Genomic DNA, 25,462 nt, shown 5'->3' on the forward strand with positions numbered 1-25,462 from the left:
TTAAAGTGCCGAGCTACACAAGATCAGGTCTGATGGTCCTTTAAATTAAGGAAAAACTGTACAGCACAGCAAGAAAGCTGACAACAGCAGTGCTGTGTAGTGCTAGGAGATCTACTATCCTAAATGATAAACTTGAGACTTACACATATCTTAAAAGCAACAGTCCAGATTTTCAGCATAGCTGGCACCTTGCTTTTTGTCTGTTTACATTAAGGATGTGGCAGGTGAGGCAGAATCACTTCGCTGTTGCTAGTCAGAGGTACAAGGACCAAAAGTCAGTGAGATGAAATGTTTGATATGCAATACCTCAATGAATAAAAAATGTATGACTGTGACTGTAACTCACGTAGTTATATTATACATTTGTCCAAAGCTAGTAGGCTTTTCACTACAATCCTCAGGAGGCTATGTATCAATCTTCACCTGGAATTCCCATGATGCAGCAGGGAAACTTGCAAACTGTTTGTAATAAACTAATTATAACCTTGACTTAAAGGTGTGTAATTTCAGTTATTAGGTTTCCTCTCACGCGTTTTAATATTTTAAAGACTTCTGTGTCCAAAAAAGCCTGAATTTCACATCCACTCTGATTGCTGTAAGAAATGGTCCCTTCATCATCTAAATTACAGAACTTACGCAACGTTGCCCCCAAGTGTTCTTTTCATGCAGTGCTTTTTACAGGCCTTGGCACCCGTGTCAGGAGCATAATGGTGCGTCACAAAGCTGTGCAGTAATTTAGCGCTACCTGCTCTGAGTGAATTGACTGCAGGTGCACTGCTCTCTCTTACTGTGTCACATTCAATTTGCGCCAAGCTAAGGGCTTGTATAGAGCTTCAAGGCTGCAGTGCTAAAGAGGGCGCAACGTACAGGCTTCTGCTGAAACACTGAGGGTCAGATGTAGGCACACTGGGACACAAATTGGGAGCGTGCAGGTTTTTGACATGAAGAGGTGTACATTAAAAACAGATGAAAGCTGCCCAAAAAAAAAAGCAGTCAGATGGAGGTGAATAGAGCGCTGTAGAAGGAGTGTCACAGCTGGTTTGAGAGTGGTCCACCATCCAGAAATATCCAGCCAACGATCATCATAACTTGATCATTGATGGCTCACGTAATCTGTGCATGGCGACAGATAGGTCATGGTCTCTTACTATTCAGTGACAAGATGTACCCACAGGTATTTCTGATAAAGTGGATGGGAAATATATACACTCAAACACATACACCATACAAATACAGTCCAGAATCTGATTCTGACTGCATAAAAATACAGTATTCCATCATATTGTGAATACATAAAGAATCACAGAGAGAAAAGTTTTACTGCTGCTTCACTATTGATGCGAACTTTAAAGTGTGTCCAGTGGATCATATGTTAACACATAATTGGTTTCATCAGGATTCAATATCAGTGTCAAGGTTTACTGGTCAATGAAAGTACAAAAACTCTCTCCTACTTGAGTGAGAAAAAGGTCAGCTTACATGGAACATTAACCTGCAACTGAATTTCTAATAACTTTGAAAGGTCAGTTTTATTTTACCTGCTGTATTTGTAGTTTTTTTTCAAGCTCAAGCTTGCCTGGATTTCTAATATGTGTAAATGCTGTTAAAACTGTATGTAAGGTAAGAATTCAGTGAGATATATTTAGTAGTTGAGTTTGAGAATACTTCATAAAACAATTGGTAGAATAGTAGTTATTGATGAAATATTGTGTGATGTACTTTTCACATCAAAGAAGACTGAATAGCATTTGCTTTAGCACATTAGAGAATCATAACTTGAATCTCATGTCTCCTCACTGGACAACCTTTTGAATTTCAACCTTTTATACTTGAGAGACAGAATTTATAAAACTTATCTGTCATCTTGGAGAGGGTTTCTTCTGATGGTATGCTAGTGTTTCTGAATGAACTCACTGACTCCAGTTTTGGTGCTCCAGCTCTAGAACCTGACCTGCCTCAACTTGTTCTCTATTTTCACAGATGGTGTATTTGTCACCAACCCTTCCTTTAACCAATGGTCTGACTTATTTTTTTTTTTTGCAATGATACCTTTTTCATCTTGTGTCTGTCTTTTCCCGTGTTGCATTATTGTAATTATATATATATATATATATATTTTGTTGGAGAATATGTCACTTACGTGGTTACGTAATAATTAATCATTGTACATTTGGTTACTGAGTATGAGTTTACGAATTTAACATCATTCAGCAGTTTAAGTCGCTAAACCTGGCCATGTGCCCTAGGATGAACTCCCCACATTAGACTTGCCAAGTCCCTTAGGTCACACGAACGAAATTTTTTCATTATTTACTTAATTATAATGCATATTCTCATAGACTAAGAAGTTCTAAACAATCATTTGCATTGCCTTTGTCACACCAGGAAATAAACAAATCTAAATTTAGTTTTTCCACTGTGTTCAGCCGCTCAGATCAGCTACCTGAATTCACCCTGGCCGCCTTAACTGGACTGTCATTGTGTTGTCAACATTGGAGGGTGGTGGTAGGAGACTCTGCGCATGCTCTTAAATGCGAAACGAATCTGAGCCTATTAAGTTTGTCGTTTTGAGTACGCCGTAGTTCTCCGACATATTGTTTGTGAGGAGCAAATTCTGGAAAGCGAGCAGAAAGTCTAGATTAAAATTTACTAGTTTCAAACCAATACGTGGGTTTTCGCGTGCTTTGAACAAAATGGGTGAGTAAAAACGGCATACATGTAAGCGAATACTTAACATGATAATTTCTTGTGCGTTTAGCGATGCAGGATTCATTAGACGAGAACATCATGCCAGTCAAATCAGACTGTTTTTGCTGCTGTAGCTAGCTAGTTGAGCTAGGATAGGGAGCTAGCTGGCTAGCAGTGTAATTAACTGAAGCCAGGTTATGTCAGCAAAGTAGCCAGCTAGCTGTTCTAACATATATTAAACCGTAAGCTTCGCTGGTAAAACGGATGTGTTTTCTTTTAACAGCAATTGAGTTTGTTCCTTGCTTTTGTCGTTATGTCGTGGAGATTACTAGTACTGTCACTCATCGGTTGAAATGCAGATAATTTCAAAATGTAGTTGGTTGTGATATTACTTAGCCATTTTGCTAGCTAGATAGCTACAGGTCCGGTTTCATATCGTACCTAAGGCGAGTTCATAACGTGCGTGGTTAGCCAGTTAGCTCAGTTTGCTAATTGATAACTATCTACACAGCGGCATGGTTTAGAGCAACTTGTATGGTTGGAATTTGATAATGTTAATTTGAAACGGAAAGTCGAGCTGTTGAAGAATATGTAACGGTGCATACTTATCAGTGTAGATTAATGCTTTAGCTATACTGTCCTGGTAAGTTTGGTAGCCTTCGTTTCCGTATACATGTCACCAGACTGATAACTGCATTGATTTTGGGAATGTCATCGTGGCTTATTAATGGAGAAAGTTCATAGTTGACCTGTCGTTTCATATTTGTCATTAGGCAGTATTATCTTGCTCAACGCAATATCGTTACTTTGAAAGTTGCCCGATATGAACCCTTTTATTGAACTTTAAATGTTTTGAGGGCGATTACTTTTAGTCAACATGTTTTCATCAAAATGAAGGCTTAATCCGTCTTATTGCAAGGTCCTCGAGGTTTTGTGTGTTTTAGTATTAAAGTTGATTTGAAATTTCATTGTGATGGATATAAGAGGTTATAGTTCTCAGGACTTTCACAAATCCAGAAAGAGAAGATCAGTGATGGGTTGTTTCTTTCTTTTCTTTTTTTGCCTCCGAGGAGGGGTAGAAAACAAAGCACACAGTGATTGTCAGTGAGATTGAATATCTCAGGTCAGCATCAACAAGAAATTGCTTGGTTTCCCTGCTGACTTTGCTTCTCATGTACTGATGCTGTTTCCATGAGTCATCACAAGATGACCTGCTTATCAGACACACTAAAATCCATGCAGAGCTGTTACATGGTGTGTCCATGCTGTGCGTTATGAATGCTTCTCCCTCCTTTTTCACATTTCACTCACAGATGTTCTTACTTCATTTGCGAATGTCTCACAACACTGAGGCCTTGTTTAAAACGGGTCAATCCTTAGAGAAGTGTTAATCATTTTATTGTTTCTGCACTAATGGAGCAGTAGATCTCTAATCTTATTTTTTAGATAATTCTGGCTTTTTACACCCAAATAGCCTGTTACTGGTGTTATTGTGAAAGAACCCGTGAGGCTGGTAGGTAGCCGAGTCACATTAGGGGCATGTGTGCTGTTTTTTCCCTCAGTAAGCAGCTCTTCTTTAGGCCATGCTGAAGGCAGCCCTTTAAAATAGCTCCTGTGACGGGGGCTTCGCCCACGCTGCTATTTGTGAGTTTCATGTGATGGGGAAACTATAACTGTAATATTGCACAGTCTGACAGGGACTGCCCTGCATCTCAACACGTCCGGGGACTCGCCTGCTATATTGAGAGATACAAGCATTTCACTGGAATTGTTCTCCCAGAACAAGCCCCAGATTTCATTGTTTATGGGCACTGTTATTTGAGAGGAGATTTACTCTAAGCGTTAGCCATTCATGACTTGCATTATTTGGTTGGCAGTAGAAGCTCATTTGTAGTATTAGCAGTGTTGAATTGAAATGTGTTTCTCACAGGCAATATCCCAATTACATACATTGTTTATAAAATTCAGATGCTAACTGTTGATCTTATATGCATTTTATATGATGAGATTAATACTTTAAGGACTATACACAGAAACTGGTTATAAAATGTAATGCTTTTCTATGACCCGTTTCTTGTTCCCCTGATGTTAATATTTACATACTCCACATAATATTTATGCAGTGATTCAAAAATAATTGGTAATTTTGCTGAACTGATGTAGATGTGGGAATCACCATGGTGTGGATTTGTGGTTCTTTTTTCTTTTTTGCAATCGACACAAAAGACTTTTACCCGTAATTCAACCACAATTCCCAACGCCATCTGGACATAACACACACCACTTCCATCACTGGACTGTGACGTTCTCAAGCTGGAGCTGAAAGTCGGCATATGGAAACATAACAGAGTCTTAGCTCAGGATGTTTGGGTGGCTGACTGTTTCCATGAAGTTTGTTGAAGGGAAACACAGATGTAAAAGAAACAGAGCTTCAGTAATGTATGTTGGCAAACCCTCACCGTTGTGTCTCTCACATTGTCTGTATGGGCCCCGTGTCTGGGACTGGAGGGGTGTTGTCCTCTCTTCAGACTGATTCATTGGCCCTCGCCCCGTGGAGGGGCTGCAGCGTTGGCAGGGCTGAACGAATCCTGAGACTGGGCATTTTGGGTGCTCATTCATGCCAACTCTGCGATTTGTCGCATGTGAATAGCTGTGTGTCTGTGTGGGCTCAGCAGATGCAGACTTTGGTGCATAATGAATATACAGAGAGCCTTTGATGATGGGATCCCATTGAAATGACCTTCTGTTAGTCTGTTACTGTTGCGTAACATTTTGGAAAGATGACTCTGGAGGGCTAAAATCCATAGGTTGGTTTTGTCACCACTTCCTATGTGTGAAGTGTGAGTTTTGAATGGACATACACACCTCTCTGTTTTTTTTATGTGCAACATCAGTATCCACAGAGTTTATAATTTTAATAGTATTGTGTAAGTACGGTTTCAAGGATGCAGTTGTATGATTGATTTATAAGGCTTTGGGAAGAATACTTTGAAATGTCATTCCATCCTGACAATGTAACGGACCCTTGGGAGTGTTTGGAAGTGGTTGTGTGTGGGTATGGGTGTATCCTAATGTTTGATTTTTCTTGCGCTTCAGAGCCAGCAGCGAGTCCTGCAAAGGATAACTACAGAATGAACCGATACAAGAATAAAGCTCTCAACCTGGAAGAGATGCGCAGGAGAAGAGAAGAGGAGGGTATTCAGCTGAGGAAACAAAAACGAGAACAGCAGGTGAACATTCTCTCTCACTCTCTGTCTCTGTCTCTCTCTCTCTCTCTCTGTCTGTCTTTCTCTCTCTCTCGCTCTCTCTCTCTGTCTGTCTTTCTCTCTCTCTGTCTGTCTGTCACCGGGCGTACTTCATGCAGTTTGTCTGTAACTCTCCATTGTCTCTCTCTCTCTCTGATTGCCAGCTCTTTAAGAGGAGAAATGTGGAGATGCTGAATGAGGAGGCAGGCATGTTTGACAGTCCCCTCATGGACTCGTTTGTCACATCCACCACAGCCCCAGTGAGTCACACCCTCTGCTCCTTCACACACATCCTCCTTCCGTTGTGTTTGTCTTTACACGAGTGGCCCTTTTTTGCTAGCCCTCGGTAGACAGGCGCTGACTATACTTCCTTTGACTCTGTCTACATGAGAGCCACAGAGAATTTTCTGAAGATTTTTGGACTGTTTCTCACAGATGCTTTAAAACAAATGGGAATACACTACCATAAAGGCTTTATTTGCAAGATTGTAATTCCCCTTTTTTTTTGGACAGGATGGAGTCATCACAAGAGACATGGTGGAAATGCTCTTCTCAGAAGATCCAGAGCAACAACTGGCCACAACACAAAAATTCAGAAAGCTGCTGTCCAAAGGTAGACAGAGTGACCTTTTAAGCTCAGCCTTTGTACCTTACTTGGCATATGTAAGCCTGAAAAATCTCAAATGCTCAAATTCTAACTGAACTTTTTTTTTTTTCCACTGTGTTGTCCCTAGAACCCAATCCACCTATCGATGAGGTCATCAACACACCGGGGGTGGTGAATAGATTTGTACAGTTCCTAGAGAAAAGCTCCAATTGCACATTACAGGTGAGATCCATTCATACACACAACCTCAGTTGCCATATCCTTTGTTTTCTCCCCATTGACCAACTGACCCTTTGCCTCTAAGTTCAGTATCTTCTTGGCCCTCTCCTCTCAGTCACTGTCATCTGTCTCTCTTCTGTTTAGTTTGAAGCGGCGTGGGCTTTAACCAACATCGCCTCCGGGACGTCCCAGCAGACGAAGGTGGTGATCGAGGCCGGGGCGGTGCCCGTCTTCATTGAACTCCTCAACTCTGACTATGAAGACGTTCAGGAACAGGTACCTACAGTCCTGTGGGTGTTTTCAGTGGGTCAAGGAAGAGCCGCGCAGCACGGGACTTTTCGGTTATTCATCTTATTTCTAATACCTTTTGCCACATTCACTTCATGTGCATCCCTCTCTTTCTCTCTCTCTCTCTCTCTCTCTCTGTCTCTCTGTGTCTCTGTGTGTGACAGGCGGTCTGGGCTTTAGGAAATATAGCAGGAGACAGTGCTGTATGCAGGGACTATGTATTGAACTGCAACATCCTTCCTCCTCTACTAATGTGAGTGTGCATGCTGCAGCCTCCTTCCAATTCCAATAGAAGGACTTTTAAAACAGTGGGGTTCTCTTTGTGGAGGTGTTTCTTTTTCTCTTTTAAATATATGCAATAACTTTGTAGAAGAGAGTGGCTTTGAGGAATGCTGGTGTTTTCCTGTTTGTTAATGGTATTTTGTTTTGACTGATTTTCGCAGGCTGTTGACCAAACCAACTCGTGTCACAATGACCAGGAATGCTGTGTGGGCCCTGTCTAACTTGTGCAGGGGCAAAAGTCCTCCACCAGACTTTGAAAAGGTTAGTCTGTCTTGACCTTCTGTCCGACTCTTCTCTTTGGTTGCAAAACTATATCAGTTTACAACGCATAATATTCTCAACATTTCTTTTTTTGTTTTTATTAAATGGACTTGAGCACATTGGGCCTAAGACCCCTCCTCACTGTGTGTGTTACACTCTGTTTCATGAATAAATGAACTGAAATGACCTGTACTGTAATAGTCAGTGGGGGTGTGTGATATGTGTCGTCTACAGTAGAATCTTAATTGTTGTTTTAACGATGTGTGAGTTGACATTATCAAATATGTCACTCACTTTGTAAAAACCAATCAAAAACATGCCTTGAGAGTATGTGTGATTAACTGCATCATGCAGTCTAGTAGGATAGACTACTGGGCATCCGCATTGAGAGTGCATGGAGTGTGTTAGTATAGGTGTACATGGTCACTGCTCCACAAATTAAACTAGCGTAGTTGCCTAAAAATGCATGACTGAAGTTAAAAATGAGTGAAGAAACAGTGCCAGGAGACAAAATACAGACACCACCAGCTTCACAATCTACATTGTTAGATTTAATTGCTAAACATGGATCATCCTCACTCGCATTGAGGTGGTTTGGATTTGAAAAGACGAATGTTGCTCAGCAGACGGCAATCTGCAAACTATGTTGGAAATAAAGGGGAGGTGTCTGTTTAAAATGCTCTCATTATAATAGTTTTTGTTGGTCTTTGTGCAAATTTTTACAGAGTAAATCCTGTAGGCTACTTTGAAATGGTTTACTCATACTTGTACTGTTTGGTCTCAATAATATCATACTTGCACTGATGACTTCAATGTTTTTTTTTGTATTGTGTTTACTTGAGCGCTTCAGTTTTAAGTGAATAAATAAGACCTGCTTTCCTTCAATATGTTGTTTCCATTAGTATCATTGGTAAGCAACAATTAACATCCTATTAACAGGAGTGAACTAGTACGATATAAGACTTTTACAAACACATTTGCGAAGGACGCAAAATATTGTCTATCTATCGTTATCGACGAAATCCCAGAAAATATTGAGATATCATTTTTTTGTCAATATCGCACACCTCTAATAGTCAGACATGTGGGGCATGAGGATGTGAGTCGGAGGGGTTAGAATTTCTCAGTTCCTCTCATGCCAATCTGCATTCCTGCCATCCTGCATTCCAGAGGCTGATGCGATAAAAGAGCCCCACAGAGCAGCTGTTCATGCTATGCACAGACCATCAACCGATTAGAACCTGCGTGTGCATTGAATTTATTTTGCTTGTTTTTTTTCTGGGAAATTGGCATTAGGGAGAATAGGAGACAGTGTGACTTTTGTCCCCTCCAAGTTGCCTTTTAGACCATGTGGGCTGTTTACTCTCATGCAGCAGTGACTCCTCAACCATTTCAACAAACCTCCATGTCCAGATTTCTGTTTGAACCCAGTACTAAGACTCAAGTTATTGACAACTAGACTACTCAGAACTCAATTTATCAAACCCCTGAGGTGTCAAAGCAGAGGTGGTCAACCTGGGCTGAAGTTATAATACTGGATTGGGGGGGTCCTGCAGGTAGAGGTCAGAGGTGAATAGTGTCATGGATTATGAAAGAAATCTCGTGTGTCTGTGTGCTTGCCTTGTACAGGTGTCTCCGTGTTTGCCTGTCCTGTCCCGCCTTTTGTTCAGCAGCGATGCTGATTTGTTGGCTGATGCATGCTGGGCGCTGTCTTACCTCTCAGACGGGCCGAACGAGAAGATTCAGGCTGTCATTGACTCAGGGGTCTGCAGGAGACTGGTGGAGCTTCTCATGTGAGTTTTTACGCAGCAGTCGGCCCACTCATCCCAAGAGAAGTTACTAAGTTCCTGTTAATCCAGACTGTGAATCTTTCATAGCACTTTTAGGCTATTTTGGTTATGTCAGTGTTTACGAAGTTTCTTTCAAACATTTTTTTAAAGCATTATACAAAGACTTGCATAAGAGTAACGTTAATCAACAGTCAGTGCTGGATCTGACTCTTATCCACATGATTGACGTGACTGATTTCCTTCTCCCTGTCTCAGGCACACAGACTACAAGGTGGCCTCTCCTGCTCTGAGGGCTGTGGGTAACATTGTCACGGGAGATGACATTCAAACACAGGTGAGAGTGTGTGAGAATCTGTACCGGTCTGCCAATGCATCACATACAGCACAGGACACAGAGCCATGGCCGGCCCTCTTACCTATTGCTTTTCAGACTGAAGAAAGATTAAGCATTAGTTTGCTAAATTCAGCATTCCGTGCCCACCGCAGGAGAATGTCCAGTTATTATCTGTGAAGTTGTGGGGATGTCGCCCATTTGTTTTGCTGAGATAAACATTAGCCTTTAGAGATGGATGGGCTCTCTGATTCGCCCCTCTGTGGCATGTGCCTTGCAGGTGGTGTTGAACTGCTCAGCACTGCCATGCCTCCTGCACTTGCTGAGTAGTGCCAAGGAGTCTATTCGCAAAGAAGCCTGCTGGACCATCTCCAACATCACAGCTGGGAACAGAGCACAGATCCAGGTACTTCCTCCCCTTGGGACCGACCGCTCTCATGCCTCACAGCAGAGCAGCAGGGTTTCAGCTTAACATTTATGGCCTCTGTCCAACATAACATTTGGATTCGAAAGTTCAAATTAGTCGTCTTTGGTCATTCATTTGGAATTGCATCTGGGTTTTTTTTGTGTTTTTTTTTTTTTCTTACAGACGGTAATAGATGCAAACATCTTCCCTGTGCTGATAGAAATCCTACAGAAAGCGGAATTCCGCACTAGGAAAGAAGCAGCCTGGGCAATCACAAACGCCACATCAGGAGGCACCCCTGAACAGATCCGGTGAGACCTCCTTAAAGCCAAAAATCCAGACTGCGTGCTGAAAAACCTAGTATTGAACTGAACGTTACCGTTGCTTTTGTTAGTGGTTTCATTCCATCAGCACCCCCTCAGCTAGAGTTCCAAAGTCGTTTTACCTCAGTTGGAGTTTGAAGTGGACCAAGTACAGGGAATACACTGCGAACAGTCTTTGATCGACATTGCTAGTTTCTGGTCGGAAACAGTGTTCCCGAAAGGCATCCTGGTTTTCTTGGCTCATAGTAGAATGATCTAAGTGTGGACGGCATTTTCCTGTCTGCTTCCTGTATGTATGGACCACAGCAGGGACAGTGTCTGGAATCTAAGATTGCCTGTGTCTAATGTCATCAAGTTATATTCAGCTTGGCTCACGGACACAAACTCAAGAGCTAAACCGAGAACTCTCTCTCGCTCTCTTTCTCTCTCTCGCGCACGCACTCTCACTCTCTCGCGTCCCCCCCTCTCTCTCCCCCTCTCCACCCGCCTCTCTCTCTCTCTCTCTCTCTCTCTCTCTCTCTCTCTCTCTCCCTGCTCACATGTGAAATGTTTTCCCAGATTGGGTTACGTCGCCGTTCAACTTCCTTAGAAATGTTTTCATACCTCAATGGAATGTCACTTGATCCACATGCCAGAGCTATGCCTGAAAGTGTTTCCTATTATAAGACACCACTTCAAATGGCATCCTTTGGAAAAACTTATTCAGACGTTTTATTAGTGTCCACTTTTTGGTTTTGTATGGGAAGAGGAATCTGTGCTTAAGCCAACTTAGTAAACAGAAAAAAATGTCAATGAATCCGCACAGTGTTATGAAAGTGACTGACGTTGCACACACAAACATCTATGCCGTGTTGTCAGTGGAGAGAAGCTGTGCTACAGTTGTTGTGATGTTCCATTATCATTTTGAACTCTTTCTGAGCTCACCGAGTTCTTTGTGAATGTGTGTTTGAAGGTACCTGGTGAATCTGGGCTGTATCAAACCACTGTGCGATCTGTTGACGGTGATGGACTCAAAGATAGTGCAGGTGGCGCTGAACGGACTGGAGAACATTCTTCGATTGGGCGAGCAGGAGGCCAAACAGAACGGCAGCGGAATCAACCCTTACTGTGGTCTGATAGAGGAAGCTTATGGTAAATAAACACACACACACACACACGCACACACTTGTGTGAGAGGCAGAACATTGAACTGACTCTGCTCTTTTCTGTCAGGATTGGACAAGATAGAGTTCCTGCAGAGTCATGAAAATCAGGAGATTTACCAGAAGGCCTTTGATCTGATTGAGCACTACTTTGGAGTGGAAGAGGAGGATGCCAGTCTAGCCCCTCAGGTGGATGAGAACCAGCAGCAGTACCTCTTTCCCCAGCAAGAAGCCCCTATGGAGGGCTTCCAGCTATAACCAGTTCCTCCCAGTCCTTTTCAGTCCCATCAGAGCATTCTCTCCACTTCCCCTCTGCCCCCACCCCTCCCCAATTTCCTTATTCTGAGAGTCATCCTAACTGCTGAAAGCAGTCTACAGTCAGGCTGGAGGAAGAACCTAACCATGAACTCACACAGGTTCATGTCAGAGGTGTAGAACTGAGGTGTCAAACCACACTTCCCATTAGAGGGAAAGACATGTGCAGAGGGACAATACCACTGCAGCGTTGCTCTCGACAGTTTTATTTTATTTCGTTTTATTTCTTTCCCCTTTTCCACTTGCAAATGCGCAAACCCCTTCGAAAGTATATTCCCATCAGGGTTACAAATGATAAAAAGCATCCCTTTTATTTCTCCCCCCTCCAAATGTCAACAGACACACAACAGACTCACTCCTTTCCCTGTCCCCTATATCATTCTCAGACCTGCCAGATGTGAAAATACAAACAAACAAAAAAAACCAAACAAAAAAAAAGAAGATTCAGCAGTTTTCTCGTCTGCTACTCCCTTAACTTATTTACTCCCTGCCTGTGTTTCCATTATGACTAAGTAAAAATCCATACAGTCTGTAAGCTCTGCCTCATTTATAAAATTAGCATACATTCACACAAAGATAATGGTCAGGCATCTTTACTCCAACAATGAAAAGCAAGGCTGGCGTTGTCCTGTTCGCCCGTATAAATACCGCTCAGACGCGGCTTTGCTTTAGTGTCTGAAGATTCAGATTGAACTGAGAGAGGCTGGCACTCTTCAGCTGAGCTTCTCTGGTGGTGAAGGTATTTAAGACTTTTGTGTTTTTGTTTTCTTGGATGATTATTATTATTATTATATTATTATATTATTATTATTATTATTTTCTTTCTAAGATGATACTAGAGTAGAACTTTTGAGAAGTTGGACTAGGGTGTCTATGATGGGCTTTAGTCAGGGGTGGGAGAGTTGCAATCGAATCAGGTAAACTAGTCATATGGAAATGAGTTGCTGTGTAGTGGGGGTTAGGGCTTTAAGAGTCAGTCCGAGGTAGCCATAGGACCTCCTTAGGGAAACCATGTAAAGAAGAGACAAGTAGGTTATTAGTTGATCCGAAGTGGTGATAACTAGCTATATAACGTTTGTGGTGTGCAGTGTTATGAATAACAATATGTTTGAAATATGACAAAAATTAATCATTAAAATGCAAGGTTGGGGGGGGGAACCCTCCCCAAACAAAGCACATATCTGAGGGCCAGGGCTTTCACTATAGCACTTGATCCCATATAGAGTGAATATGCGTGGGTGTATGTTCATCTACTCACACATATGCTGAGTGTCTTAATTTGGCTTCCCCTGAAGTAGACTTTTGTTCTGTTACTTTCTCTTCTGATCTGTTACTTTCTGCTTTTTTTCTACTCCCTCTCTTTTTTTTTTTTGAAGTCTGTGGAGCCAACTGTGAATAGATGGTGCATATAGTGTGAAGGTCTTTGTTTGAACAGCCCTCAGTTTGTGCATGTTTAGGATTTTGCATGGTGTTCTATTGCTCTACCAACTGTCATTGCAAATCCCTTGCCAGATCCTCGAAGAGAAGAATAGACAAAATTGATTGATTATCTGGAATCATTTGGCTTAAAAGAACCATCCTGGATTTCCAGTTCAGAAAAAAATCATTCGTACTTGGTCATGAAAAAAGTTAATTAAGCTTTGACAAGGCATGTATGATGTTGTTACATGACCAACCTAACAAAATAAGGAAAAAAACAGACAAAAAAAAAAAAAACGTAGATACTTGCACACACTCCTTGCACACATACACACAAGACCAGCACACATCGCACATGCCATATACAGATGAGGAATACACAACACAGTTGGGAAAATGGCTTCCATAATCTACCTAAGAATGCGTATCTCTGCATCTTTGTTTTTCCATTGCTTTCTGTTTTCTTATGCAGTTCGTTCTGATTCCCCTTCCCTTGTTTTTCGGCACTTTTGAATGAATGCACTTAGCCCTCTCTTCAACTTCAACGACCTGCTGAAACCATCACCCTCTAAAAGTAAAAATGCATTCATATCATTCTCAGTGGGTGGAGGGTTCTTGGTGTAGGAGTGGCTTATGGATGCAGCTTATTTTAAAAAATGGGGAATTAAAAGAAGAAAAAAAAAAAGATTATTTTTCTGGAAAACATATAATCCCCAAGGTTTTTTTTTCCATAAGCAGAGAAATGAAAAACTGTGACTTGCTTTCGTTGTGATTTTTTTTTTCTTTTTTTTTCTCGTTTTATTATGGAAGCATTTTTTCCACTACCTCTACACCACACCGACCAGCGACAATGGGCGCTTAATTGATTGAGGGGTGGGGCTTGTGTAGGGCGGGGTTGGGGGGTTGGGGAAGCGGGTGGGGATAATGGATAACAGAACTTATTGTGACATTGACTTGACAGGAGCTCTGTGAAGGGAGCATTTGTTGTATGTTTGTGTTCTCACAAGAGGCTTTATCTAGCATTAGTTCTGTGGAAGACAACATTTCAGCTGAGTAGTTTACAGCGACAATTTCTGTATTTTTTCATAATTAAATGGAAAAAAAAAAAAAAGAACCGACTAGAAGCGAGCAGACAGGCAAAAAAGGTATTGCAATCCACAAATTGTTTGAGCCGTTGGATGTACCTTATGCAAGAGGAAATGATAGAGACATACTGTACTTTGACTTTGTAGTTGGCTTAAACTCCTGTTCTTGCATTGTCATATAATTGTTTGAGTAACGCTTTTATAGTTTTTCTCTGACCTTAAGTTTCATACCTAAGTGAGCAACCCGGAGAAACTTGCGCACAAAGGGAATTTTCCAGCATATTACAAGAATGCTACAACCCAGCAATCAGTCCACACCAGAGGGAGAGGAAATGTAGAGGAGAAATGAATGATGAGATAGCTAATATCAGTACGCTACAGTTTCCCTTCTCCTGTTTCCCATGGTCTTAAAGATTATTGGGCAAGGTGGAATCAGTGGATCAAAAAAAAAAAAAAAAGAAAGAAAGAAAGAAAAAAAATGCAAGTAAATAAAACGAAGCTGAAAATGCACTCTTATTCACTAAAGTGCCAATCCGACCAACAAAGACTGGAAGCTTACACGTATCTGTCTTTGATTTTTTTTTTTTTTTTTTTTTTAACTTGAATGTGCACACACTTTGTGCAAAAATATTGCTGCTCTTTATCCTTATCTTATTAATCAAAAAAGTTACATAATCTGCCACAGTTTCTTTTAAGACGTGGCATTCTTTACTATTTGTACACCAAATTGGTAAAATTGAATCAGAGTAGAACTTTATTCTTAAAAATTACTTAATTTATTTTGTTGAAATTTATCTACAATTTTTTTTTTTTTTTAAACTGAGGCCAATGCAATTGAAATGCTGTTTTTTCTTATGGCTTTTGTTTTTTGTTTCGTTTTTTTCTTTCTTGGCAAAGACCCAGTTGAGGACAACGACATCTCAGAGTTTTCTCTCATTTAATCGATGTACCAAATCAAACTTCTACAGTTGTTGGAAGAGCACGTACACATACTTATTTAATTCTTCTGCCTTTAAGGACATGCAGTGTTTGTCTCTGTGTTCTTATTTGTGCGTCATCCATTGAAGACAAGATGACTGGAGACATGCTGAGTTTACCACCCCCCCCCCCCCCCCCCCCCCCCCAAAAAAAAAAATCTCTAATCCTAACACAACCAGTCACGGCAGTGTGAATTGCTGTGATGCCCACCGAGGATGGCTGTATTCTCTTTCTTTTAATCAATGGGCTGACATGGGCATTAAAGGTTTAAGGAAGAACTAGGAGCTCTGGAAAGACGCACTCTCCAGATACATCTCCAGAGATGTAGACCTTGTTCTCTTTGTCTTCTTTTCAGGTTTTACACTCTTTATGGAATATTCTTAAATGAAGTTACATCTTCTTTTTTTGTAACTGAATTCAGGGCTTCATGAAGCAGGCAGTGTAATTTACACTAAAATAGATATTTAAGAAAAAAAAAAAATCAAGCAGGACTGTGTGAACAAGGTGTTACATTGACACAATTTGCTGAAGGAATAGTTCTCCTACTTCTCCTGATGCATTACCAGTGACTTCTGAGAAGTGCAAAAGAAATTATTTAAAAAAAAAAAAAAAAAGAAGAAGAAAAAAGGCCATAAATGTGCAGAGTCAGATTGGGTCTTTCTGGTCTTCCGTCCTCAATCTTGTAGATGTTTGAATCTTGAGACTTTTTGTCTCCTCTAAAGCTCAAGCCACAGATATATGCTTGGCTGTGTCAAATACTGCTAACTTACCTGTGTTTACAATGCCACATGTTTGTGAAATCTTTTTCATACATGATATTTTGACTTTTGGTGGATATGGTATTCTGGTCCTGTAATTTCTTTCCTTTTAAATGTATTTATATTTAAATCTTTGTTTTCCTTTTTTTTGCCTAATATTACCCATCTTACACTGCGACTGACTTGACTTAACCGACGGTATGAATGAATGACAGGAAACCGATAACACATGTCACACACATGAACATGAACATACAGACATACAAATATACATTAACAGTAACCGATACTGAACAAATATTTAAGAACTTAAAAAAAATGTTTTGTCCAGGTTACAAATATTGTACAAAATAAATAAAATCAGATACCTTTCTGTTGCAACCTGTGTTTGCCTCCTTTTCCTGCACTAGAGGGTATTCAATGAAATCAACCAGGAAAGTTGACTTTGGCTCTGGCTCCCCTAAAATGGTGCAAGGCATATTCAGGGTCATGTTTACTTCAGGTAAAGACTAAAATATGTGCTCAAAATATGTGCCCAAATGTAGAAACATAATTAGTCTCTGATCTACGATAAATACCTAAACAAGTATCAGTATGAGTAGTTTTGATTGGATATAAATCAAACATTACCTGTCACAGCCAACACGGTTTGTCAGAATGGTCAAATGAATATGTGTAATGGTTTTTCCGTATTGGTATGATTAATGTTGATTAATGAACTTTTAATTAAATTGTCCAGTTCATATGGATGTGAAATGATTAAATCTTCTCCATAGATAAGATGCAGCCAACACAGCCAGTGAACAGGCAAAAAGTATATCTTGGTTACGATGCTTTCCTTTACTGATATATTCATTGAACTACGGAGTCTGTGTCTTGCGGAATGCCAAATCTGTGAAATACAACAACTCCCAGAAATCCATGCAACGTGAAACGCAATTTCTTCTCATTTGGCCAATCAAAGAGTGTCCCCCTGGCATTTCCGGTGACAGTTGGTAAAAGGAAAGAAACGTTCTGTTGAAGTATTGGACCCGAGACTCTGGTAATGGGTTATGCTTATCACTGTATTAAATTAATATAGTTAAAATGACGCTTTACTCCGTGAATAATTTGGTGGACTTCGATTTGTTCTAGCCCTCCGGATCCTTTCTAGAGTGCTACCTTGGCCAGCATTTCACCTAGCTGGCGGTAGCGAGCAAGCATTAGCGATATGCTAACAGAAGTGTGCATGTCGTTTCTGTTATGAGTTGCTAAGGTTTGATCTCGTTTTAGTTAGCAGCATGTTTCCAGTTAGGAGGTCTGAGCATCTGATTAAGCTTATCAACTAGAATGTGTGTCCATTTCGATACTGACAAGGCTTGGTTTTACTCTTAAATTTCCTTTCAAGGTATTTTAGCCTTTGTCAGCATGGTTTGTGACTCCTTAGCTAATGCAGAAAAACTACTCCAGGCAGTAACTTGTAGGCTACTAACCGCATTTGGAAGCTGTTAAACTGACGGAAAATTAAACTGGAGAAGTCGAGCTAAAATTTGATATTGGCAGAATTTTTGATTCGAACTTGATTCTTCCAGTTTTATTGCACGTTACTCTCTGAAACTTTGATGAAAAACAAGTCGTCCATAGAGTTTGAACTTGTCGGTCGGTATTTGACTGTTATGTCATTAAAGTATGTCTTTCAAGAAGTGGAAAAAAACCAGAAGTTTATTTTATTTGTTGTGTGCTTAATGTACATTGTAAGCTGATGTGGTCGGTAAACGTTTTCGGTATCGCTCTCACGGCTGTTGTTGGGTGTTAGGCCTAGAGATGAAGAGGCAAGATACAGAAGATCAAGTTGAGGAGTGCAGCGGAGACTCCCAGGCTTGCGCGACCGAAGCGGCGGCGAGCCCGGTGCCCGCAGAAGCGCCAGGCAGCCCGAAAGAAACAAACACAGAGAGTACCAGCACTCCTCCCCTGGACCCCAAAGAAGACGAAGGATGTAAGTCAGTCACAAATAACACTTCCAAGAAATAAGCTTATGTAGACAATTTTGAAGCAGTATAAATTGTTCCACATAACTTAAAGGGGATTGATGGAATCTGACTAGACATCTCATAGAGCTGGTCAATATTTATGATATGCACTATAAGTGCTTTGTGTCAAATCTTTACTTTAAGAGGTTACATAAGTGTATTTTTATAACATTATTAGTTCCATTTGCTTATTTCCTCTTCCTTTGCTGTGCTTAGCTCATGAATTTCTGGTTCATCCATAAATAAGTTCAGCTTAACTGTGCCTAAATTGTACCTCTCCCGGAGGGTTCACCATCTCTCCTCCCTTTGTTGTGGACAGCGCCTGAGGCTGGAGCTGTGTCTGGGTCCTGTGACATGGCAGAGGAGCTGAGCAGACAGTTGGAAGACATTCTCAACACGTACTGTCAGGAGGATGGCAGTGAGGATGCAGCTCTGCCCAATGGTCAAGCTGACGGTCTGGAGGTGAACGGCCTGGTCGAGAGAGAGGACAGCAAGTCAGAGGGGACCAAGCTGAACGGAGACGGGAGCGCCGACAAGGACCAGAAGAAGTTACAGGAGAAGAAGAAAGTTAAAGGATTGGGTGAGTGTATCAACGGTGACCAGCGAGGAGTGTGTAATAGATGATTACACTCTTTGTGGTCTCACCTGAGATTGTGGAATGGGCCCCTCCAAACATTACAGTGTCGTAAAGCAGACGGCAAGCTCGTTAACCTATAAAGAGGAATCTGATTACTTGCTGAGTTGTTCCCCCAGAAGGTATTTAATTGCCACAACTTTAATGTTCTCTGAATTGATGTTTGGGGATCAGTTTTTTTTTTTTTGTTTTTTTTTTTGGAGTCATAAATGAATGTGTCTTGTTCATTTGAAAATTTACGACAAGCTAATTAGGTGTGAGTAAATGCCTTCCCTACTTCTTGGCTTCAGGCAAAGAGATAACCCTCCTTATGCAGACTCTGAACACACTGAGCACTCCTGAGGAGAAACTGGCAGGCCTGTGTAAGAAATACGCTGAACTGGTAAGACTCTCTCTTTCATTCCACTACTAAGTCCTGTCTTATGGCCCATCTGAAAATGTCACTGGCTAATAACAGACGCTCACGACAGACTAAACAATTCCAAACTTTCGTTACCGTCAAACACATTCTGCTTTCCATCCCACTCACTGTAAGTAGCTCCACAGATTAATTTTGATGCTCAGTTTGGCTGGTGATGTGGATATAATGCAATAGCAAGGCACAAAGTTCCTACCCATCCCTAGAGAAGCAGTGTTATACTTGTTCAGTCTCACATACTCATTTTAGACTGTCAGATAGACAATAGTGGATTAACCAGATAGCAATGCTCTCTCTCTCAGATGTGCTGGCTTGGCTAGTAAAGTATACTTGGGTTATTGTCGCCATGCCATGCACCACACAGTGGTAATGTGGTGGTAAGGCTATTTAGCCAGTTGTGAAAAAGGGATATAAAACAGGAAGGGCCAGTCAGTTTAGAAAAGCAGTATCATTGGTATGTGGATAATGGAATGTTTACACTGACAGTGAGGTACATTCATTGGATGGGGGTATGTAAATGAGGCATTTGAAGGTTGGGAAACTTGGCTGTGGTAAGTGAGATCCAGAAAGCTTTTTCGATACACATCACTTTCTCTGATGCCTAGAAAACATTAGATATGTTCAAAATCCTAAATTCTTCGGTTTTAAAACACACGCCTCTGTTTTCAGACGCATGAACCGTGTGTATGCATTTACAAAGATCTTAAATATTTCGAACCCAGTTAAACTTAGACAGTTACCATCTTAACAGGCAGTTAACTTCAAATAAATGCAGTACTCCTACTCACTGTGCACAGTTGGATCGTGGGACATGAAAACGCAAAGCCATGTCATTTGGAAAATGTCTGAGCATGGTAAAGTTTGCTGTGCATTGGTCTGTGTGTCTTTGTTGTGTTCATAATGGCGTTTAAGAGAGTCACTGAGAAGCTGTGGAGTACAGAGGAAGGTTATGGATGTGGCCTCTGTGAAAGAGGGATCAGGAACCGGGTGGCTCTTCTGGCTCATTACAGAGGTTCACTGAAGCTTCTAAACCGCTTAGTCGTTAGTTGATGGATGAGTTGACTTCTGTGTTGATATAATCAACCGTGGCTGGAATAGGCGTGGCTTTCTTTGACACTGGTATCATTTCTCTGGAAATATAGAGACAATACATGACGACACGCTTCGGAACTATGTACAAAATTATGACTCGGTGTCAGGGGGAGCTGTTTGTTTATTTGCGCTGGCTTGATTCAGTTACAGTGACTTTTCTGGTGTCTTCTGAATTGTTTTTTCTTTTTTTTTTAAGTGAAGAAAAATATTTAGCAGAAATGTTGAGATGAAGTCTTTTATTTTCATTCCAGCTCAGTAACATTTCAGCATCAGTTTGCGACTTGGTTACTGTGTTAAAAAGCTTGTCGATATTTTGAAGATGATTTTCAGAGGCACAGAATCCAAATGTCATGATAGATCGTGTCGGGAAGTCAGAACTGATTCTGCTGCGTTTTGCCTCTCGCTGTCTGATAATGTTACTGTGTCACTGTGCTTTCAGCTCCAGGTAAAGCAGCACTGAAACAGAGTAGTTTGTTGTGACTGTGCGATAGCGTACTGAAAACCAGTTCTGGTTGTGTGGTTTTCTTTTAGCTGGAAGAGCACCGTAACAGTCAAAAGCAGATGCGGACGCTGCAGAAGAAGCAGACCCAGCTGATCCAGGAGAAAGACCACCTGCGGAACGAGCACAGCAAAGCCATCCTGGCTCGCAGCAAGCTGGAGAGCTTATGTCGCGAACTGCAGAGACACAACCGCACGCTAAAGGTACGCAAACGCAAACGGTAAAAAGCGCCGACGTTTACCAAGCCTTTTACTGGTACGCAAAGACACCCAGCGCATTTCTTAGCGTAGTTCAGAGCCGCGTAACCCCTTGTTTGCGTAATATTAAAAGTATAGTAAACAACGGCTTCTGAGGAGTACGTCTCCTCCTCGACAAAGACACGTAGACACATACTCGACGGAGTCATGCACCTCAAATGAAGGTTAGCCAGTGGTGCGTACAGCAGCGTTGCTGCTCCGTTTAGATTAAATAGATGTGTGTACTCTTACCGCTCTGCAGGAGGAGGGAGTACAGCGCGCCCGCGTGGAGGAGGAGAAGAGGAAAGAGGTGACGGCACACTTCCAGGTGACCCTGAACGACATCCAGGCTCAGATGGAGCAGCACAACGAGCGCAACGCCAGCCTGAGACAGGAGAACGTGGAGCTGGCGGAAAAACTCAAGAAACTCATCGAGCAGTACGAGCTCCGGGAAGAGGTATGGAGACAGCAAGGTCACAGCGTATGGGGATGGACGTGGAAAGAGTGTGTTGGGATCATGGGTTGAGGCGGGTGGAGATGGAGGGTACAAGAGAAAGCAGGAGAGAACAGAGAATACTGTCTCTGCATCCGAGTATGATTTTAATCAGTCTTTTGTAGGCTTGAATACATGAACTGCTTCAAAACAGAAGGAGAAGCTGACGTTAGTGTATAATGAGACCAGTCTGTTTTTGTTCTTGTAGCACATTGACAAGGTGTTCAAGCACAAAGACCTGCAACAGCAGCTGGTGGATGCCAAGCTTCACCAGGCCCAGGCTCTGCTGAAGGACTCAGAGGAGCGCCACCAGAAGGAGAAAGAGTTTGTGAGTTTCTCGCTGTCCTTTACTCTCCGGGGTCATTTGAATTGTCGCAAAGGGTCACCACACCCAGGGTGTTGTTTTGAAGCAGAATTTGAGGTATTGGACTGCAGCATTTCTTTTTCTCTCACTCTGGTTCTTTTCATCTGCGCAGCTCCTTAAAGAAGCAGTGGAATCTCAGAGGATGTATGAATTGATGAAACAGCAGGAAGTTCACCTCAAACAGCAGGTACGGGTCAACAGTGACTATCTAGTCTTCTTTTTCTGGTCTTTAATTTGTGTTCTGTTCTGAGGAGAAATTGTATGATTGAGTCCTGGTAAAACACTTCAAGCGTTTTTGATTTGAATTACAGTCATGTTACAATGGCCAGTACGTTTTTGCCTCATGTTTTTAATTTGCTTGACCCATCCCTCTTTCTAGTTGTCATTATACACAGAGAAGTTTGAGGAGTTCCAGAACACGCTCTCGAAAAGCAACGAGGTGTTTGCAACGTTCAAGCAGGAAATGGAGAAGGTAAACAACGTGTTGTTTTGAAACTGGTGCATGTGGCAGGGCATTTCTTTACATAAGACTTACCGCCACCCGATGTAATCCTAGCCTGAATGAATGTATACATTACCTCTCATTGCACTGTTACAGGTTCAGCGGATGCTGGACTAATACGTCGGCCTAATGGTGTTGGCTTCATGCCCTTAACCACTCAGTCTGATCTGGGAAAACACTCACCAAATGCCCTGAAAATGTGTCAAATCTCTGTCTGTATTGGCTTTCAGATGACAAAGAAGATTAAGAAGCTGGAGAAGGAGACGACCATGTACAGGTCGCGGTGGGAGAGCAGTAACAAAGTGCTGCTGGAGATGGCAGAAGAGGTGAATGTTTCACTAGTGTGTGACAAATAAAACAGACATCACATATAATACACCTGGCCGTTATGTTTACCTGTGCTCAGTGACCTGAAAAACGACATTCACTGTGTTTCTTACTCGTAAGAAATAATAAGAGGGGAAGTCTTATTGACACAGCTGGTTAAGGAAAGGCAACAATGAAGAGTTGTGTCCTGTTTTGATGCTTGGCTCAAATCCCAGCTGTTCTGCTCTCACTGGGAACCCACAGTTAACTGATTGTCATGTGCAGTAGAACAGGCCTTTCTCCCCCTCCTGGCTTACGGGTGATCACTCACAGCCAGGCTATTGCATACCTGCAGAATTAAGACAGTACTATGGAACTGGTATTGTGGAAGAAGGAGGGATTGCATTCACATGTTAAAGGACTAATGTGCTAATCTCGCTCATTGCAGCGCTCAGTTCAGCTCCTCTTTCTCCTGACTTCAGGAGGAGACTGTGTCTGAGACCAGATTTGTCAGCATTCTGCAAAAAGAGATTACTCTGAATTCTTTGTCGTGTTTTGTTTTTTTTTGTCTTTCGCAGAAAACACTATGTGATAAGGAGTTTGAGAACCTGCAGGTGAAGGTTCAGAGGCTGGAGAAGCTCTGTCGGGCTCTGCAGATCGAGCGGAACGAGCTCAGTAAGAAAGTCCAAGACCTCAGTCACTCAGAGAACGGAACAGGCCAGGAGACGGGGGCGGGCACGGAAGAGGGGTCACAGCAACAACCCATAGACTCTGAGGAGAGCAGCCCCGCCCAGAGTACCAGCCCAGACCCAGACCCAGAGACTCTGCCCACCGCTTGCGCTCAGGCGTGCCACTGTGGCCCAGATCTAGAGACTGACACCGAGAGTCAGATGGAGGCCAGTGCCCTCACTGCCCAAGATTGAGTCACTCTGCCTGGGCTAAACCCCTCTCACAATCTCCCCTCCTTCACCAGCCCCCAACAAAGTGGTCTGTCAGTCAGTCTGGTCCTTCTGCTGCTGCCAGCACGGCTCTGTCTGTGTTGGTCTCCTTTTGGGGGTTCACCATTGTGTCAGAGAAGACTGTGCCTTCAAGATGGTTCTTTCTCTGCATTTTTACCCTCTCACCCCTCTTCCCAGTGCCCATTTTGTTAGTCCATTCCAATATGAAAATTCTAACTCGTAGAAATTTTTTCGCTTTTATGCACTGAAGGGGCATGGAATATTGCTGCTGCTTTGGAATGCTTAACCTCTGTGTAAATGATGGAGCTTGAATGGTCCATTATGTATATGTCTGTATGAGTGTATAGCTCTCTGAATGTTTGACTTAATGAGCGGAGAAATGTGGCTGAATTGCTTGATAACATTATTGCTCTTATGTTATTTTACTCTAAATGCAATAGAAATGGGGGGTGTGGCATAAGCTGGGACTCTTTCTCCATTAGTTGCCTTAACTTGTAGTAGCAACTCAGATGAAGGCAACTGAAAATTTGGTTCAGGGGTGTTTAAACAAGTCTTAAATCAACAATATAAAGAGAATGTTTGTTTTTGGTGGAAAGAACATATTTCCAAAATCAGAATATTAAACTTTTAGAATGAGTAAATATCTTTTTATAACATCAACATTAGATACAAATCATACATTAGATGTTATTTAATTTGTTCTTAAGTTTTTGCACAATTCAATTTGTAGCATGTTTATCCTGCAACATTTTAGTTAGCTGAGCTATCATAATATTTGTTTCTAAAGCCATCGCTAAGTATAGAAATGTCAGTCCAACATTCCTCATTTCATATACTTCACTTTATTGTTTTTCAAATATCATTCCATCACAGAGAAAGCAAAGCATACACTTACATAAAATTTTGACCACTGATTTTTGACCACACACACATTTTTTTTTTCTTCTCCTCTGACTAGAAAGCTCCATGTTAGATGAGTAATCACTCTTCGTAGCGGACCATCTTTTTCATACTTTCCGTGTGTGTGAGTGCGTGTATGTGTGCATGTGAACATGATTGTCTGTGTAAGTGGGTCGGGTTACCTTCAGAGTTAATGATTTGAGTCGCATAGCAGGTCCAGTCCTCTGTATGTAATCAGGTGAAATAAAGGTTATATTGATATGAAATCTTTACTTCTATGCAAATGTAGCCTCTGGCCCATTCATATAATCTTCTGCACTCAAAGTCTAAGCAGTGGGGAAAACAACCCAACGTATATTGTTTGACTCACATTATGCTTACATGTCAGGAGCATGCTTCTTATAGAATGGTTGGATTTTTTTCTCACTTTCAAAGTTTGCATGCTCTAATGGGGTGGGGGGTGGTCTTTAATTTTGGACTGGCATTGAAGTATTCTTTGTCCCTCAACCAATGAAACGGTGTAAAATATCCATAGACCAGTAGTTATACTTGGGGTAGACTTTTTTCTTCATGCAAAGTCTTCCAAATGTTGGTTAGTATTTAAGTATTCTCATACAGAGGAATTTAAATGTGTTGTGAGAAACACATCATACATATCATCTGATAAATTAAGAGACAGCAATTTAACCCTTTTGTTTTCCCTCAGCTGCAACTCACTGGTGCTGGACCCACTTACTGTTATGAATAGGTACCAAAGATTATATTTCTCTGTTTTTCTTTGTCATACCCTGTATACATAATTTGCAAATTAAAACTTTACCTTATCATCCACTGAGTGAACGGATTATTTCTGAACATGAAACCATCTAAATACTTATGTCCATAAAAGCAGATGTCTTGTTCCACAAAATGT

General features: G+C 41.5%; 2 protein-coding genes across 2 annotated transcripts; both read left to right on the forward strand.

Annotated features, from left to right (window-relative positions):
- Window positions 1-2,613: 2,613 nt before the first annotated feature.
- kpna6 (karyopherin alpha 6 (importin alpha 7)) lies at window positions 2,614-12,218 on the forward strand. Its single transcript, XM_030788667.1, has 14 exons — window positions 2,614-2,697; window positions 5,785-5,918; window positions 6,098-6,193; window positions 6,447-6,546; window positions 6,668-6,762; window positions 6,904-7,035; window positions 7,212-7,300; window positions 7,491-7,590; window positions 9,220-9,383; window positions 9,636-9,714; window positions 9,992-10,117; window positions 10,301-10,428; window positions 11,393-11,571; window positions 11,653-12,218. The coding sequence occupies exons 1-14, from the start codon at window positions 2,694-2,696 to the stop codon at window positions 11,838-11,840; spliced, it is 1,614 nt and encodes a 537-aa protein (XP_030644527.1). The 5' UTR covers window positions 2,614-2,693; the 3' UTR covers window positions 11,841-12,218.
- A 4,903-nt stretch (window positions 12,219-17,121) lies between these two features.
- On the forward strand, window positions 17,122-25,325 carry txlna (taxilin alpha). Its single transcript, XM_030789588.1, has 11 exons — window positions 17,122-17,179; window positions 17,933-18,112; window positions 18,466-18,726; window positions 19,071-19,162; window positions 20,822-20,992; window positions 21,288-21,482; window positions 21,727-21,846; window positions 21,995-22,069; window positions 22,262-22,354; window positions 22,615-22,710; window positions 23,269-25,325. Exons 2-11 carry the CDS (start codon window positions 17,941-17,943, stop codon window positions 23,611-23,613), a joined length of 1,620 nt encoding a protein of 539 aa, XP_030645448.1. The 5' UTR covers window positions 17,122-17,179; window positions 17,933-17,940; the 3' UTR covers window positions 23,614-25,325.
- The last annotated feature ends 137 nt before the right edge of the window (window positions 25,326-25,462 follow it).

This window comes from Chanos chanos, chromosome 12, assembly GCF_902362185.1.
Source record: "Chanos chanos chromosome 12, fChaCha1.1, whole genome shotgun sequence".
NCBI classification, from domain to species: domain Eukaryota; kingdom Metazoa; phylum Chordata; class Actinopteri; order Gonorynchiformes; family Chanidae; genus Chanos; species Chanos chanos.